The sequence below is a fragment of the Battus philenor genome, unplaced genomic scaffold, assembly GCF_028537555.1.
Source record: "Battus philenor isolate CCGP_79_NKW_IND1 unplaced genomic scaffold, ilBatPhil1.0.hap1 SCAF_8, whole genome shotgun sequence".
Taxonomy (NCBI): domain Eukaryota; kingdom Metazoa; phylum Arthropoda; class Insecta; order Lepidoptera; family Papilionidae; genus Battus; species Battus philenor.
Window position 1 is genome coordinate 15344984 of NW_027181748.1, and position 18677 is coordinate 15363660.

At 35.4% G+C, this 18677-nt stretch overlaps 1 protein-coding gene across 2 annotated transcripts in view; it reads left to right on the top strand.

Moving 5' to 3' along the window:
• The window catches only part of Moe (Moesin), a 79131-nt gene that overhangs the window by 33699 nt on the left and 26755 nt on the right, over positions 1–18677 (top strand). For both annotated transcript variants that reach the window (XM_068775387.1, XM_068775386.1), the window contains one exon: positions 2214–2393. In XM_068775387.1, coding sequence (XP_068631488.1) covers positions 2214–2393 — 180 coding nt within the window. The remainder of the gene's footprint in view (positions 1–2213; positions 2394–18677) is intronic.

Consider the following 18677-nt stretch of genomic DNA (forward strand, 5'->3'; position numbering starts at 1 on the left):
TAAATTTGTGACTTTGTATTTTTTTTAAATATATAGTCTCATTCGCCAGTTTCTTTAGTCTGTTCTTATATAAGGTATAGGCATTTAAAATTCGAACAGGTCTCAACTGATCTTTACTTTAATAAAATAAAGAATTTTAAATTTAAATTTCGAATTTAGTTATTCGGTATAAAATTTTTTTATTTTTCATTGTACCTAAAATGTCAAATTCTTACGTCATTTTTTAAGACCTAGCTTACTGCAGCTGCCCAAGTGGTATTAGAATATTACGCGAGAGTACATTTCTATACACGATATTCAAAATTGAATATCGAATGTTATCGTTGGGATAATGCAACCCGTGATGTAAACATCCAAGCGGCGCATCCGTTTTGGCGTCGTTCTAAATTTAAATTTAGCGCGTAATGTTTTCCTCGTATTTTTACTTTCATCGCCCGATTGGTGTTTTTAAAAGACGCGAGACTTCTGTACAGTCGCGTGCGTAAACGTAAACTATGTATGCTAGGCATGTTTTAATTAAACAATGCTTGACTTAATAGCGCTAAAAAAACAGTCAATGTTATAATGAGATATTTGATTTGCCCGTCTTTACTTACAAAATCGACCTAATGAATATATTGACCGAAACGAAAATTATCATCTCGAGTAGCGAGTTGGCACTGTAACTGACTGTACAGTAATACCCCGCTTTACGCGAGGGATACGTTCCAAAAAAAATCGCGTTATCTGAAATTCGCGTATAACGAGGTTTATGATTAAACATACAAAAATTATTACAAAAAAATACAAATAATTTTAATCAATCACTTTAATTCTAGGAACACTATGCAATACATACTCTTATTTTTTTACGGAAAAATACATCTATTGTCTTTTGGGTAACGTTTTGTTTACGTTCTTGTAAAATACGTTCATAACACCCAACACTGTTTTTAATTGTTTGACAGATGGACAAGACACGGTCATCGATATTGTCTATACTTTGCAATATGTCCAAACCTGAATAAATCTTTGAAAGTGGATTTTGTATTCCCCCTGAAGATAAAACTTTCTCTTCTAATTGTTTTTCCTCATCATAGATAAGATTATTCTGTAACTCGATCGAAGGACTGGGAATTCCCGATTCTTCAAATCGGGAATTCCCAGTCCTATAATAATAAAACTAATTCCCATAACGGGGTCGCGTAAAGCGGGGTATTACTGTACTTGAAACAATTTGCGAAGTATATTTATACCTATTTAATTTAAATCATTTTACAATTGCAAGAATAAATAATCTATTTTTACGTATATGTGGGCTCTTTGTTGATTTTTATTTATTTATTCATCATATTTACAATCTTTGTCAAGGAGGATTTAATACCTTTAGGCATTCTCAACCAGTCAATATAAGGTTAATTGGTGCATATATACTATACTTGTTATAATTACATAAATACTTATTAACATAGGTTAACTAGTAGGATATAATATATACATGGGAATACGCTTGCTTAATATAATATGTACATAAAACGTTACTAGACAGTTATAATGATACTTCTGCACACAGTTCTCGAACCATCTTTTTAAATATAGTATTATATACATACAAAATATTTTATACATATACAAACAGGTTTGTTGACTCTCTAATGACAAGGGGAAGCTTATTTCAAAGCAGAATGTTTTGGAAAATGGAAGGATAAACGAAGTCAAATTTATGCGAAGGGCAATGTAGTAAAAGTTTATTTGACGACCGTAGATTTTATTTAGCAAAGTTTGAACGACAGCGTGAGGCAATCAACTAATAGCGACATCTATCGATGCCGAGCGGATACAACTGCTTTCCAATATATATGCAAGGCGGACGAAAATATTAGTAAAAGTTTTAACACCTATTTCCTTGCTTGCTGAACATAGGCACCTCCATAGATTTCTAATAGAACCGAATAGAAGTGAACTGTATTTAAAAACTCAAAGAATTTAAAGTCCTCTGTCCATATCTTGTGCATGTCATACGCAATACTTGACGATCTGTGGTTTCCACTTCAATGCAGTTTGTTGTGTTTATTATTGAACTAAAACCCGTTTACTAGGACTAAATGGTAAATATGTTGGACATTATCGAAATTCTTGTATAAAGATTAGGCCCTCCCCCGCAGTCCTTGTTGTTGCAGCAGGACAACCAAGAGTAAGCCAAGCATCATCACTAAAGTCTCTTTTTCCTGCAGATGAACGTCCGCGTGACGACGATGGACGCGGAGCTGGAGTTCGCTATCCAGCAGGCGACGACCGGCAAGCAGCTGTTCGATCAGGTCGTCAAGACCATCGGCCTGCGCGAGGTCTGGTTCTTCGGGCTCCAGTACACCGACTCCAAGGGCGACCTCACCTGGATCAAGCTCTACAAGAAGGTCAGTACTGTTTTATCAAATAAATAATTAATTGCATATATAAATTAGAAATATGTTATTAAATAAATCTTACAGCATTCAAGAGTTTTTAGTTGAACGAAATGCGTGGAATTTGGTTTGTTGACTATTACATGTTGTATATTATAATGTATGCATCAAGCTTTGTTAAATTATTTCTTTTTTGACTTTGCTCTATTTCGCAAGGTGTTATAGTCGTGGAGAAGAATCAGGAAGAAGCTCTACACTACACATCTTTTAATAAAGTTTAACAATATAGATTTATATGTACACACTTTATCTGATATAGCCGAAATGAAATCGAAATAATCAAGCGACGTGATTGCCAAGGATTCTAGTCATTTAAATATTCGTTTATTCCTTAAATTTAATTTTAAAAAAGCAACCGTAGTTTCTGGTAGTTTACTACTTAAAAATGTTAAATAATCGACTATTCAAAAGCGCATATAAATGCCTAATTGAATAGAGATATTTTTAATTTTTGTCTTGTTTAATTACGTTAACTATACATTTTGTAGACTTATAACTGGTAAATGTGAACACGGCTTTCTAATTTGCTATTTTCTATTCAATCGAAGGGCATCAGTGAGAACGAGTCAATATTTTGTTAAAGCAAAAACATTGCAGTTTCAGTGCGAAAATAATTTACAACATTAAAATCTGTTTTGATATATCATCGTAATTGCTACCTTTTTGCAAGCACACAAAGTTTATTTTTCGTTGTGTTATTGTTAGATTGTTTTGGACGCAGACGGTGGGCACCGGACGCGGATACGCAATCGTTTTATATTTAGCGGGGCGCTCTTTCAAGTTCAAGTTCATCCGTGCATTTGTTGACCGACGCTGATTTATGAGCCAATTTAATATTGAGGGTAGTATGATATTTTTGAGTTAATGTTTTTTCGAACCCCGTTTCGTGTTACTCTTGTCATGCGTGGGACTGGGATTGGGGCGTTACATCTCTGGTAATTTGTTTTTTTTAGATATTTAAATTTTTTTATGTTATACATTTTATTTCTACAGTACATTACCTATGTGACGTTTAATCAGTCGTGCGACGGAGATAACGCTCTACGAAGCCGAAATTAGCCGATCGTCTCTTTCCAAACGTCGATGTGAAATTTACAGTTACATTTATAGTTTAAATCCATTATTTCGTTTGTATTTCTTATTGTGTGATTTTAATCTTGAGTCTTGTTCCTATTTATTATCACTTGTTCCACCTTATTGCAATACACGGGGAATGTAAGTTGCATATTGTCGTCTACGCATGACGATGCTTACTCCCTCTATTTCGGAATTAGGGCGGAGTCCTCCAAACACAGTTTTCAATCCTCCACCGCTAGGATATCACTGTTCTATATACATTAACTTATTCAAAGCTTTTTCACCGTATGTGTGACATGCCCCACTCTAAAATTATTACGCCTCCTTATGTAACATTTTTATGTTAAAACGAAACGGTTAAACTCTTGTCACCTCCACTATCGAATTGCCATCCTGTGGGGCCTGAGTTCCACGTTAGAAAACATTGTTCGAATCATTTACATAGAAATGTGAATAAATAAAATGAAACATTTAAATCTATTTTTCCTTATACAGTACAAAAAAGCGTGTAATGATTTTCGTATAGTGCACTAGTATCACTAATTAGTAATTTAGATAAATGAAGTACATAGCTGTAATATATACAATGTTAATTGTTTAAATAACCGCAATTGATGTCAGTGTTAAATGAGTTTTTAACCACAGAGCTACAATAAAATGAGTTTATAACTTATCATCGCTTTTTGTAAATGATATGAATAATACCTGTGTTCCTCAAAGTTGTTAACGATAAACCTCTTAAATAACTTATATTATTTGTATATTGTATGTCATTTTTACTGTAAAAATTATTATTGGGAAAAAAAAATAATTAAAATTACAACAATTTATTTTCAAAAATCCATTTCCGTTTATCTACGAGTAACAAACAAGTATATCACCACCCATAAACTATAATTACCTTGGAAGCGTACCAAGCGTTTCGGATCTTCAGGATCAGGGTGAAAGTACCTTTTAAGTCTATGGTCTTCACTTTAGACCACATAGTTGACCACGCTTTACAAGAAAACGTTTAAAAAATTAAATTTTTTTGCGTAGGGCTCATATCTGCCCGAAGTAAACTAGGCGATATTATATCGAATCACTTTAGAGATACAGTTTAAAATCGGTTGCTCGGCGTGTACTACAGACCATAGGATCATAGACAATAATATTTCAATTATCATTTTAAAAAAAATCGTTCCCGATGACAGGCGCCATGTTGCGGCACAAGAAGGGTTAAATGACTAATAATCATTGGTCAAATAGTTAGTGACATAACACGACTTATATTATTTAGTGTAAATGGGTAAATATTTCACTATTTGCATTGTTTATAAGGTTATAGGTAACGTAATATTGTTGGTTGTCAATATAAATAAAATAAAAAAGTACAATTTAGCGCAGAGTTCCCCAAACTTTCTTGTGTCGTAGACCCCTTGCCATGTTTTTCCGTGTTGGGTAGTACTTACCTGATATTGATTTCCTGTAAATTTTTAACTGTAGTGAAGTTTAGTGTATGTTCAAAATATATTGCGACCACAAAGCGAATACCAACATCCTACAACTTAGACAGTTTTATAAACATACATAATAATTTTTTACTTCATAGGTACTTTTATAAATAATGTAAATGTTTTGATATTATAATATAGTATGATGTAAATAAATAGGTACTATCGGTGTATGTGTTGAGATCCGCTATCGTGGACCCCCATTTTCATTTCATGGACCCACAAATTTTTTTTCGCTGGCGTAGACCTCTTGCAGGTTGTCATAGACCCCTAGGGGTCGATATAGACCACTTTAGGAATCATTGATTTAGCGTATCAAAAAAGTTTGGAAACCACTGATCTGTACCGACAGTTTCTGTTCGTCTATTCAAGATTAACAATCGAACAAAGTTGTAAATCACAAAAGTGTCCAAAGAAACGTTCACTACCTTCGACATTGGCACAAAAAACCTATACAAGGAATAACTTGTTATTCAACGTCAGCTGTTTCCGTCATTTTGTTTTCGCTCGTCGACTAGTGTATTATTTTTCCTACTTATCCTCCGACTTTGACCCGGTAAAGCAATGCCAACCGGTAAAGGTTGGCGCCGTACCTACCTCGCATGCCGTCGTCGAGGACGAGACACATATTCGACACTTGAAATAACTTCATAAATATTCACAAAGGTTGTATGACTCCCGTCACTTTCTCTCCGATATCGGCCGTGTAACAAGCGTTTAGAGTAGGGTAGAAGAATATTTTATTAAACTTATGTTTTCGCAACTAAACGCGTAACATCGACCTTTGGAAAGAGACAATCGGCTAATTTCGGCTTCGTAGAGCACTACCTCTGTCCCACACTGACTATGTGATTTATTGTCAGTCTTGCGACAGAGATAATGTTCTATGAAGCCGAAATTACCCTATGTGCAATATTTATCGCCGCGTACTGTATTTATAAAATTACGTAAAGGAAATGTAGGAGTGGTCGTGGTACGGTAGCTTCTTGTGCTTCGGTAGTTCGTCGGTTGTATCTTGTTCGTCGATCGCTTCTTGTTCGTCGGTTGCTTCTTGATCTTCAGTTGCTTCTTCCTGCGTTGACCGCACCTCCGCTAGTCCTTATAATGAGCGCGGAGACTCTCAACAGCGCGATGCAGATTTTCTTTGCGTCTACTGTGGCGCCATCTGTCATGTATTTGTTTCACTGCCGCCGCCGCCATGCGATTGACGGTCACGTGGGTAAGAGCTTGGTGTTTGAGTGGCGCGCGATATGCACGCCACAGAATATTTAGAAAATTATTATAACCAAAGTCATTACAATATAAATGAATCGGAAAATGTATAGAACTACATAATTAGACATGTCAAACAAACCAATAGATTGGCTAATTGGTTAACCCTAGACCAGTGGTTGGCAACCTTTTAGTCAGAAAATTCATAAAAAAATTTCTTGTCGCAATAAATAGTACTTACATAAATAATTAAAAAAACGAATCTATTTATTCTTATATAAGTAGTGTTTTTTACAATAAATTAACTAATATATATGATCTTAACCCAGCTGCTGTTAGTTGTATCCTTACTGTACGTAGTTGTTTACTTACGTTTACGTTACGGACTTGTTGCAATGGATTTCGGGTCTGAACAGCCGTTTGTCGACGATTCCTTGAAGTCTGGAAGACAATAAAACTCATCTACGTCACTGGTTGACCGATTTCTGACTTGCCCTCGTCTCCGCGCGTAAGAACCTATATCGTCGTACAACGTAATGAACCACCGATGTACACCCAATGCGCTACCGACTGAATGGTAGAGATGCCCCTCCTCGATCATAGTTACTGACATTACATGTCATCTAATTTGGCGATTCATTATTTTTTAAATACTTTAATAGATGTGAATGCGGGTTTCTAAGTACATTTTGTAGTGCAAACAGCACGCGTTTGTCAGTGAATGGGGTCGGCGTGCGGGTCAAATGTAAACAGCTATTGAGTCGGTCTGTTTGGTACGACAGGCGGTGCGGTCATCGGCGCGGCTGTTAGTAAATATGCGCACGCGACGCCAAAGTTTGTTCGTGCACCTTTCATTCCTGTCACCAATTCTATTACTTCCGACTGAGTTTAACAGGTCATTTAAAATATCGTCATTTTAACCCATAGACGCCTACAGTAAGGCATAGATCTGCACCATTAATATATATGGCTGGATATGTTTTAATCGCCACACTTAGTAGGCGAGTTGGCGATCGCAGTGTGGTATGTATTAATTGTATATCAAAATAATAGCTCATATAAAGTACTGTTAGCGACATCTAGTATAAGCTATATAAACTTATGTATAACTGCAATAATAATAAATATCTTTTTAGTCTGTTATATGAATGTTAACAAGTCTTTTCAATAAATAGTATGGTCCGTACTATATGCAAAGGACTCTGCTATCTATCCTTTGGAAAGTTTTTTTGTGAGCAATGGCAAACCTATATAATTAATGCACGAGTGTGAATCGTATATTGTAATCCTGGAAATCGAACCAGCTATCGATCGCCTCAGAAGTCTCAGTTCTCTACCGCCGTGCTACCACTGCTCGAAAATGTTCAAATATCAACCTTTATATATTTACCATAAGCTAGACAAATCTAAAGTTGATGGTAAACGATGTAGGCGGGTTGCTTCCCCTTGGGGGGACACCTTTTTTTTTAAATTAAAAAGCTAAACGCTTTTACTAAACGCAGACAGTTGGGAGAGGGTTGCCGCTATTTGATACGGATCATTCTTCTCCCAGCTGCGAGGCACGACAGCGTTTTATAATTTTTTTACAATTTTTCTTACACAATTTTCTCTTATGGAAGGGAAACATATATCTCAGTAGACATCTTACTTCTGTGAGTTAGTATAAAATCATATCTTGAGTTTCCATAGTGACTATGATGCCAGCTAGGATTAGTAGGATTTTTAAGGATAGTAAATGTTGACATAGATCCAGAATAAAATCGAACAATTCGATATTTAAAAGCGTGTCGTATGTCTACAAGTGCCTGTGACGTCACTACAGTGTCGTTCAGTTTCACGTTTGGGAACCATGAATGTCAAGCTGGCGAGAGAGAGAGAGTGTCGCCATATCAGACTTGTTGCCATGCTTAATGATCTCCGCGAACTAAGCTAATAACGAATCAACGCGATACAAATAGAAATCAAAGTGACACATGTGTTTCTACGTTTCAAATCGTACAAGCCTCACAATGGCGCGAGCTGTGAAAGAATTTCCATTCTCTACCGGTGTACTGATTTTCCACGCAGCTAGATTGTCTGCCTCTCCATACGCCGCGCTATTTACTCGGTAACGAGACGCGACGAGTAATGACAGAAATTAAACTACTTTCTACGTGTGTGCGTATTTGTCACACATACGTTAGTGCTGTATGTACATAGTTATTTTGTGTCATTGTTTATATTTGTTTATAATCTAATTATACAAACTAGGCAGAGTTATATCTATTTTTTAGACTTTGCTAAATAAGCTGTCTGCAAAACTATGTAAACATCTGATGTCCCTTACAAGAAACTTAACAACGTAAGGGACTCTATCGGATGATCATGGCGTTAGTCCTGGTCAAGGCTGTGGGGGAGTAGCTGCTCACCAGAGCTCCAGCTCAGACTCACGGAGTCCCCAAGTCGACTCTTAGATAAGTTAAACAATAGAATAACACATATATATTCTTTTACAACTTTTTAAAAAGAAGTCTCGCACTCATGAAAATTGACTGTTTATACATTTGGGACGTGCTTTTGACTGCCATGTGTATCTTTTCTGTCTTCTAGATATGTGTGTTAAGGTGAAAAGAAAACGATGAACTCTGATACAAAAGAAAAATATATTTAATTTAAAAGGGTAGTTGGCAGAAAGAAGGTCTTGCCTGATTTTACACCGCAGGTCGGTACTCCACTGATGGTGGGGGTAAAGTCGGGCGGGTAAAGCCGCACAATCTCCCGGGACAGGTCAGACGGCAGGAGGCACAAGGAGCGCGGATAGTAGAATAGTTTTTGACTGTTTTAGAAAATCGTATGTTAGACGTTAAATGCTGGTTGGTTCCAACTGGCTCTTTTTATGGATCGGTGTTTGGGGCCTCTTGTTCTCCACACACAGGGATTTTTATTACATTAATTCTTCACTTATTCTTTATTTCTCTTTTATCCATAATTTTCTCTAATTTTTAAACTTTTATACATTAGTTCCATGCATCGCTTTACAACTTTTGCGACATTTCAAACAACACTATATATACAATTAAATTTTTAATTAACCAGGTCTGATTGAAATCTATGGGTGGAGTTATCCATGTCCTGGATATGTTCAGAAGTGAACATTATAAGACTGAAATGATAATGAAAAACTAAGGTTTCGTTGGTGAAATTAGTTTGGTGTAATCCGTTCCAAACCTTAAGTTATAGATGTTTTTGTTACGTGAAGGCTTGCCGTCTATATCTCGACGTATTGTTAAGTGTATTAATGTCCCGTTGTAGTCTATTATAGTTCGTCAACGTCACTATAGACAGAATCTCCGATACAATGATCTGGTTCGCGTTGCTCTACCGTTTTTTGTCGCCGCTAGATAACCTATTGTGAGCGATGAGTCAGTGTCGGAAGCTGGCTGCGATCACAATAGCGTCTGCTCTGTCACTGTTAACGGGCAAAGATTTAACTGCTTACGTGACGTCATCGTCTACAGCAGAGTTCCCCAAACTTTTTTGTGTCGTAGTTTCCTTACCATGTTTTTGCATGTTGGGTAGACCCCCTACTTACCTGATATTGATTTCCTGTAAATTTCTAACTGTAGTGAAGTTTAGTGTTAAAAACTTAAAATAAAAACACATGTTGATTTATACATTCATTAAATGAATTTAAATTAAAACTACTCAAAATAAAATTTCGGATCTGTTATGTAAAATATACGTAACATATAATAAAATAACATTAGCAATAAATTTTATAAGATAGTATGATGTAAGTAAATAGGTACTATCAGTGTATATGTTGAGATCCACCATCGCGGACCCCCATTTTCATTTCATGGACCCTTAAATTTTTTTTCGTTGACGTAGACCCCTTGCAGGTTGTCATAGACCCCTTTAGGGGTAGATATAGACCACTTTGGGAATCACTGGTCTACAGTCTTATCTCGATGCGAAATTATTGTTATCAATTATAAATACTACAATATATCTCCAAATCACTCGGCTTCCCAGAGATATTATTTTGGGAGAGACGAAATTTTAAAATGTACCACTTAATACAGCTGGGACCTTAAAGTCATTAAATAGAGTCCACGAGCCAGAGCCTCCCTGATGAGTAATGCAGTATACCACGAAACTTTGTTGCAATATGCAAAAATTATAATAAAGGCGGTTATAAAAATAACAATGATATAGAAAGAAATATTAAAAATTAGAATTTTAAAATAGAATGAATTAAAAATGTAGTACTGTAGATAATGTGGCAAAGTATGGAAGGCGATGCATAGAAGGTATGTAAATAAAAGCGATGAGAATAAAAGAAAACTTGAAAGAAGACAGAATGCCAGATGTTTTAACGAAAGAGGAAAAATAAATGAAATTATATTGAAAAACTTAGTGAAATCAAAATACCTGATCAAAAAAAATGATAGAGGAACAAGAGGTCCCCACAAAGATCGGCAAGTGCAACGTACGATGTCTACCCCAGAGGTGCGGGGGGGAGGTCTATGTCCATCTTTGGACATCCTGCGGCTTGAATGATGATTATGATAACCCAGAAAGTGTTATTTGTAATTAAAATTAAATATATAATGTTAGATGTTAAAACTTGTTATGAGAATGACTAATATTTTACTAGTAAATGTGATTCTTATATACTGTTGGGTTTTAAGAAAATGACGTCAGGCTTGTTCGCTCAATCAACAGCAAAGTTTTTTAATGTGTTTTTTTTTTACTTAACACGTTCCGTGCCACGGCAATTTTTGAAGATTTTCCATTAAGGTCGCGTGGAGCGTATACTACTCACGCTTTAAAAATAAAAAAGTCGTTTAAGACGTATGCTTTACACTTTTTAATACAACACTATATTTAGCGGGAAAGGTTATAAATTTGAATATGCATTACGTACGCGCATGCGTGATGTGAAGTTATCTATATTCGACCCTACAATTAATTGTTTTAAGAGTCCTTTGTTTTTCAATGAGAACTGCAATTGGCCTGAACGGAAAGTGCAGCGGGGGTCGTAAACGCCCCACATGCCATGGAAGGTGTTAATATTCCTGAAACTTGAATATGGGAGGCTGTTTAAGTAACCGTATCCTGAAATATTCAATTTGTTTTATACCTAATTGACTATCTGTTATTGAATCATCGAATCTAATCTTGGTCATATCTACTTCGGTTTATCATATTTTGGGTGTAAATTATCATCTTTATATTGATATTGTTAGTACGGTATAATTTCCATTTCAATTGAATAACAGCGCACAAACAAGCTTCCCAATGATGATAAAAAGCCTCCTCGTCGTTGCAGCCAATAGACGCCCGAGTGCCAAACACAGAGTCACTAATCGGTGTAACATAACTCCTGAAGATGTCCCGTGGAGGGGTGAAATACGAGTTGAGTGATTTGACGGTGGTAGTTGTGTAATTCGCGTTGTTTGCCGCATGTGCGGAAGTGGCTAAATATTGGTCCTTTTCTTACTTAGGATGGACTTCCGAAAAATAACGCCTGATTCCATAAAAAAAAAACTAAACAGTATTATAAGCCATTCGATTAATTAAATCAGATTAAAATAAATTATTTATTCTTATATTTTTACAGAACGTTATATTGAATATCTATGATTAAATTGTTGATAACAACATGTAATTTAGTAAAAATGACGTGGCAACATTTTCGAGAGGCGATCGACAGTTAGTGCATTTTCGGTGCGCGTGACCGCACTGCACCGGTACTTACGTAAGCGGCACCTGAGCGCATGCCGGCCGTCAGTCATTGCGATTCGCCTTGCCCGCGCGGCGCGATCAATGATGAAACGTTTTATCATTAATAAACTAAATGACATTACAATTAACGTTTATTCTTAAAACGGTATTTAAGACTTTGTTCGTTCTGACTAGCCACGTCTAAGTCCATTAAGTTATTGCGAAAGCTGTCATCTTTGTCAGTAAATAAGACTATACAGAATGTCTCATATATCTGAACCGAAGTCTAGTGATGAGGCGGGTATTTGCTATACACAGTAAATCAATGTAAAAATCATAGTTCTTTTCCAGACATATTTTTGAAAATAAAATTCCGCAAAACATTATTGGAGCGCTATTTACAAAATTCAAAACGCATATTAATAGTATAAAGACGGAAAAGACTCATTATTCAATAGGCGAGTTATATTTTGATTTCACTTAGGCTATATCTGATAAAGTGTATATGTATAAATTTGTGTTAAAATTTTAATAAAAATGTGTTGTGGAGTATCTGCCAGATTCGTCATAATAGAATCAAATTCAAAAAAAAAGGATGAATAAATGAATTTCATCCTACCTGGTTTGTAATTTTTTAAGGATTTTAAGGAATATCTTCATTAGTTCCTAGACCCTCCTTTTATACAATTTATTAGAGTCCATCCGGTATACATAAAAACATAAATAATCTTTGCGTTTGTCGACACTGTTGAGAAATAAAAATCCTCTTAGACCGTCGACAAGTTTTTAATCGTATTCGTTCGACTTGCGTCGATGTGTGTTCAATCATCGGCCTATAAATAAATAGTAAGCGTCGGACAGTCCGCACCCGATTTAACTGGTTATTAAATCACTTTTAAATCTTCCACGTTTTATTTAACTATCGAGTTTTTTTTTTTAAATACATTCTGTGGGTATTTTAAATATGAAACTACCCACTTTAATGGAAATTAGGTGATTTGGCGTAATTTTTAGTAATTTAATAGTTGGATATCCTTGATTCTTTGCCACGATAAAAGCAGTAGTCATTGGCGTGGAAAAACTCTCCTATTTTTTTTAAACTTTTATTTACAAGGTTATCTTTAACATAGAGTCTCTATTTCTATCAACAATTTCTAGACGTATGTGGAATTCCTGGATAGGACGCCTGGGAATGGAGTGTCCAGGCTGTGTCAGACGCTTACTAAGACTCTCCCATTAGAAGTACTGAGAACATAGTCAATATCGGGAAAGTCATAGGATTAGGGTAGAGCAAGACTGGACATCGTGGCGATCTTTAGGAGATGCCTTATGCCTTGCAATCGTCGTCTGTTGGCTGACATGATGGTATATCGCCTCCCTCGGAAGATATCCCTTGTCGGAATATTCCTTAATCGCCACGCTTGGCAGGCGCATTGGCGATTACAGTGTGGTATTTTAGTATGCAGAGGACACTGCTGCCAGTGTTTCAGATAATTTGTTAGTGATCAGTGGTAATTTTATATATTTATTGCACAACACAACAATTATGTAAGATTGAATCCTGGGAGCATCGCTCGTGCAACTGCTGGGCCCGAAGGTTCTCGAGTGGCGATCACCAGCCAGTAGACAGACGCGACATGAGTAGGCTCCTCAGTAGGTGGACCCATGACATAGTGAAGATCGTGGGAAGTCGCTGGATGCAGGCAGCGTAGCACCAGTCGCCGAGGCATTATGGTACAGTAATCGGACAGAGATAGTGCTCTACGAAGCCGAAATTATATCGATTGTCTCTTTCCAAACGTCGATGTGCAATATTTATCGCCGGGCACTTTACGCTGAGGCTGTTGTAGCGTGAGCAGCGGTAGCCCAGTAGAAGACTGAGCCTTGCGAGCGTAAGTCGAAGGTTCGATTCCCGGGATACAGTCTTATACAATTCACACTTTGTGCATTAATTATATAGGATTGTAATATAGGATTTTATTCTTGGGAATGGGCGTCTAATGCTTGAATAAAATGTATATCTTGGGAATCATACGATCGGAAAAGTGAGTCCTCTACTGCGGATATATATATATATATAGGGTGGGCCATAAATTTTTGCACTTTTGAAACATGTGTAGAAATAAAAGTACAAATGCTATTTTGTTTATGATTTATTTACCGTAATTATCATTTATTAAAATTTATTTTTTAAAAATTACATCGTCGAGATGTGCTCCGTCTCGCCGTTGGCCCCTTGCTCTCATGGTTTTGGAGAAATCAAGTGTTGCTATTTGCAAAAATTTTTGGCCCACCCTATATATATATTATGTTATTATAAAGTAACAACATAGTCGATAAGTAAGGTAACATGAGCGCATAACGCGTGCTTAACAAGTCACCTAGGTTTACGAGCGGCGCGGCTGTGAGTCAAAACTTAGGAATTCGATAACATTCGAGCAGCACAATTCCGCGTACGCTGTTTAGCAGTTATCAACAACACGTCACGTGGCGAACTCACACCGGATCGAAGTGATTCAATATTCTCTTTAAATTACCGGCAAATTATATATGTCGTTTTGTGACTCGCCATTTTGAAATCTAATATATAAAATTCTCGTGTCACGGTGTTCGAACTTGAGCTCCTCTGAAACGGCTTGACTGATTTTTACCAAATTTAATATGCGTATTTAGTAGGTCTGAGAATCGGCTACTATCTATTTTCTATACCCCTAAGTGATAAAGGTTGTTTACACTTAAAAAAAAATATTTTTTAACGAAATTTTTTATTTTTATTTTTTTATGATACAGCATACAAGAATACATACAACCATAAATTTTCACCCCTCTACGATCAACCCTTATTTTTTATTTGTAAATTAAAATATCTTTTTTTTTTCCAAAACAATTTTTGCGGGATCAGCTAGTATATATATAAGACATATATGACACCTTTTCAGATCTTACAATCAATATAATGCGTAGCTTCTGATTGAAAAGATTTTTATTTTAATACGTATTAAAATTACATTGGCATGTTTTACATTTTATTCAAACAAATTTATACAATAATGCTATTTAGAAACAAAAAAAAACGACATTTAAAATTTATAGTAAAGTTACTTTTTATTATTTTTTAGTTTTATCACCCTATTAGAGGAAAATGTTATGATAAATCACTACAATGGTATATGTCAGTTCTGTTAAAAACGATAGTAAAGAAATATAGTTATTTTATATAAGATCAATCTCTCTAATGTAGAACATATTATTTTAAATACAATCCTTACCTTATTTTCCCATTACTATACACACACTAATATAGATACACGTACACTATAGGTTCTCTTTGCTCCTTTTCATCCTTGCGTCTTTATCCTCGATTCTAAGGGTCGTGTTTTACAACAACTTCCCGGCCACGCCGCGTCTACCTCCTGAAAAACCTTTCGACCTCAGAGTCCATCGTTAGCACAAGCCATTTGCCCCGTCCAATGTTACTTCCGACAAGCAATTTTAACTACGTAAGAGATTGTTTCTTCTGTGAATGTTCGGAATAAATGCATATAAGTTATTTTATCCTTAATTCAATGCAAGTTATGCCGAAAATTCGTTGTCAATCCAATATTTGCTATGTACATGATTGAATTAAAACGTTACAGCATTAGTAAATATTTTGAGAATATTTATTGGAAGTATATAACTGTTATAAGGCGTTATGTTAGCGTTTTATAGCATCTGATTTTGGTGAGGTTGCATAATTTAAAAAAATTAATCGATCACAGTAATGAGAACAGTAAAGCATTATTCTCGCGGTCATATTTTTTTATAATTATCTAACTATATGTATAAATAAATAAAAAATCTAATTAAGGTACATGATGTTATTGAAAATTTCTACCAATTGGTAGTATTTTTGTTTATTGGCAACACCGTGATCGTGTAGCGGGAAAGTAGCATCAGGTTCCGTCTGCAAGCGATTTCTCCGCTAACGTGTCGTTGCATCGGCGTTATTTAATCTAAGGTACTGGAGGAGGAGGAGGAGGAGAGGAGGGGGGCGTGTCTTCACATATCTGAGGAATGTGACAACGGTCCCAACACGCGCCCGAACCTAACGTTTTCTTTGATACGACTGTATATTGATCGAGTGGGATCTTTGATTCGACAGTTCTTCTGTCTTTTTGAAAGCTTGAACACTATAGATGAGTTCTATCTGAAAGTAATTGTGAGAATAATATAAATCATTTATTTCATTTCAGTGGTGTACTAATTATTTTTAAAAATAGATATAAGTATTATTTGACTTACTAGCTGTACTTGTGACTTCGCGTGAATTTCAACAATAAATTACTTAGTTTTTTTTTTGCGTATTTTTCTAAAGTAAAAGTAGCCTAAGTTACTGCTTATTACTTCAGCAACCTGCTAGTACAAGTCCCGTCAAAATCGATCCATCCATTTCTGTGATTAGCCGAAGAAACAGTAATTTTGGTGTGTGTATTGTATATATATTCATATACATATAGAATATTACGAATAGACACTTCAATTATATTTATTTGTATAGATTAGAAGATAGTCTGGTTAGGAAAATATCTATTGTGTGGTATCTCCGCAGGCACTCCCAACAAACGAATCTACTACATTACTTGACCGCATTTCGCCCTTTGTTTTTTGGTAAAAAGAAAAGAACCCAGTATAAACGAGGAGATTGAGATCTTAAAACTATGAGTCATGAAAATATGTTACTGATATTTAACGCGGGCCAAATATTTTGATCTGATATATAGTAAATATAGTAGGTGGAAAGGAAAGTAATGTCGATATTTGATTGTCATTTGGTAGCTCATTATGTACGTGGAAGATGACGTATACTAGACGTCAAAAGGTTGTTGATAACAAAGGTGAATATATTGTTGTATGTATATATAGTATGTGTGTGTGTGTATATATATATAAATATATGTATGTATGTATATTACCTTCTCTTTCCTCCTTATATATTAGGAGGACCGGAAAGTAATGCCGCTTTCTTGAGTTAAATTTACACGACAACATTTTTAACAAGGTTTTATTTCTGTTTATATATATATATACATATATATAAATTTGAATTAATAGTAAAGAAGATTATATAGCCAATTTTTTTCTTACTATACACAAGCGACTGAATCTACTAAACTACAAAACTGAAGAGAGACTGAAACTACAAAAGCGACTGATCGAGGATATTTAGATTTGAGAGAGTAGTTATGAAGCTTTCCGTTGTAAAAATATATATCCGGGCTGTTCACACTCGAAGACACCCACTTCACACGTGAACAGAAATTATAACAATGTAGATGACTATTAACAACAGGTTTTGACAGAATTTGCATGCGACGTTAGAGAACGAATGTTCGAGTCATCGTATGGTAGAAACTCGATTGTTTGAACGCGACCCACACGCGGTGAGATCACGCGACAGCGTTCGTCTGATTGTCGATACCGATGTGTATTTATGACAAAAAAAACCCTATACGAATATCTTTAAAATATAGATATTATGGAGACCGGAAAGTAATGTCGCTTTATTAAGTTAAATTCACACGACTTCATTTTTAACAAGTCTTTATTTCTAATCAACAATGTATTCACCGTTCGTTATTAACAACCTTTTGCCATCTAGTATTCAAAATCAATGCCGGAACGGTGAAAATCAATCGGTTTTTCTGTGTAAAATTTGTCGACAGAAACGATATTACTCTCCGGTACTCCTTATATGTACTGTGATTAAAAAAGTAAAGTGAATTTGTTAGTTAACTGTAAATTATTTATATATTCTTGTAAATCAATTTGATCCCTTTCAAAATAATCCCCAGTCTGATAAAACGCAACTTTGCCAACGCATTTTCTAGTCGTCGAAACAATCGGAATTGTCTTTTTCCGGCATAACCTTCAATACCGTCAATTTGGTTTTTATTTCCTCAACGGTGTCAAAACGCCGTCCCTACATTGACCTTATAAATATGTTGAATAGCCAGAAGTAGCACGAAGCCAAATCAGTTGAGTTATTAGCAAAAAAAAGTCGAAAGCCAATGCAATATGACGTCTACCAATCGAGGCATGAGACGATATTCTTCAAAATGATTTGAGCTGAGCCAAATGATATTCCAACTTTTGATAAACACACCTAGTAACACCCTAGTAAAATGAATTACATGCCTTTCAAATGCCAGGGATTTTTAAATGACAATCATCTCACTTTTTGAACACTGTACAACAATCGCAAGGTAATTGGGATTTAGGTGTGAAATCTAAATTGTGGAATGTATGTATGAATGGCTCATTTGCTGTGAATTAATATATGGTAGGCGCTGTACAGAAAATCAAAGATTTCAGAAATAATAAATAATGTTATGATAATATTGTAAAAAAAGTAGTTTCAATTCGAAATTACTGTACATTAAAATGAATTATTGTTTACTGTCTATTCCTGCAGAGTTTGTACTGCCAGAAGTCAGTAAGCTGTCATATTCCAATAGAAAATAAATTTTACTGTCACACATTTCAAGAGTGATCACTTTTTACAGGTTGATAGGAAAGGTGTTAAAATTTAAAACTTTTTGCCGACAAATGTGCTATACATTCAAAAGATAAGATAAAATTCATTTATTTAACTCTGTAACTGTTTACAGAACTCTTATTGGTCGACAACTTTTTAGCACTTTATTGAACTAATTTCATTTTGACTCTAATCTGCTTCGCAAGGTGTTATAGTTGTGTAAAAGAA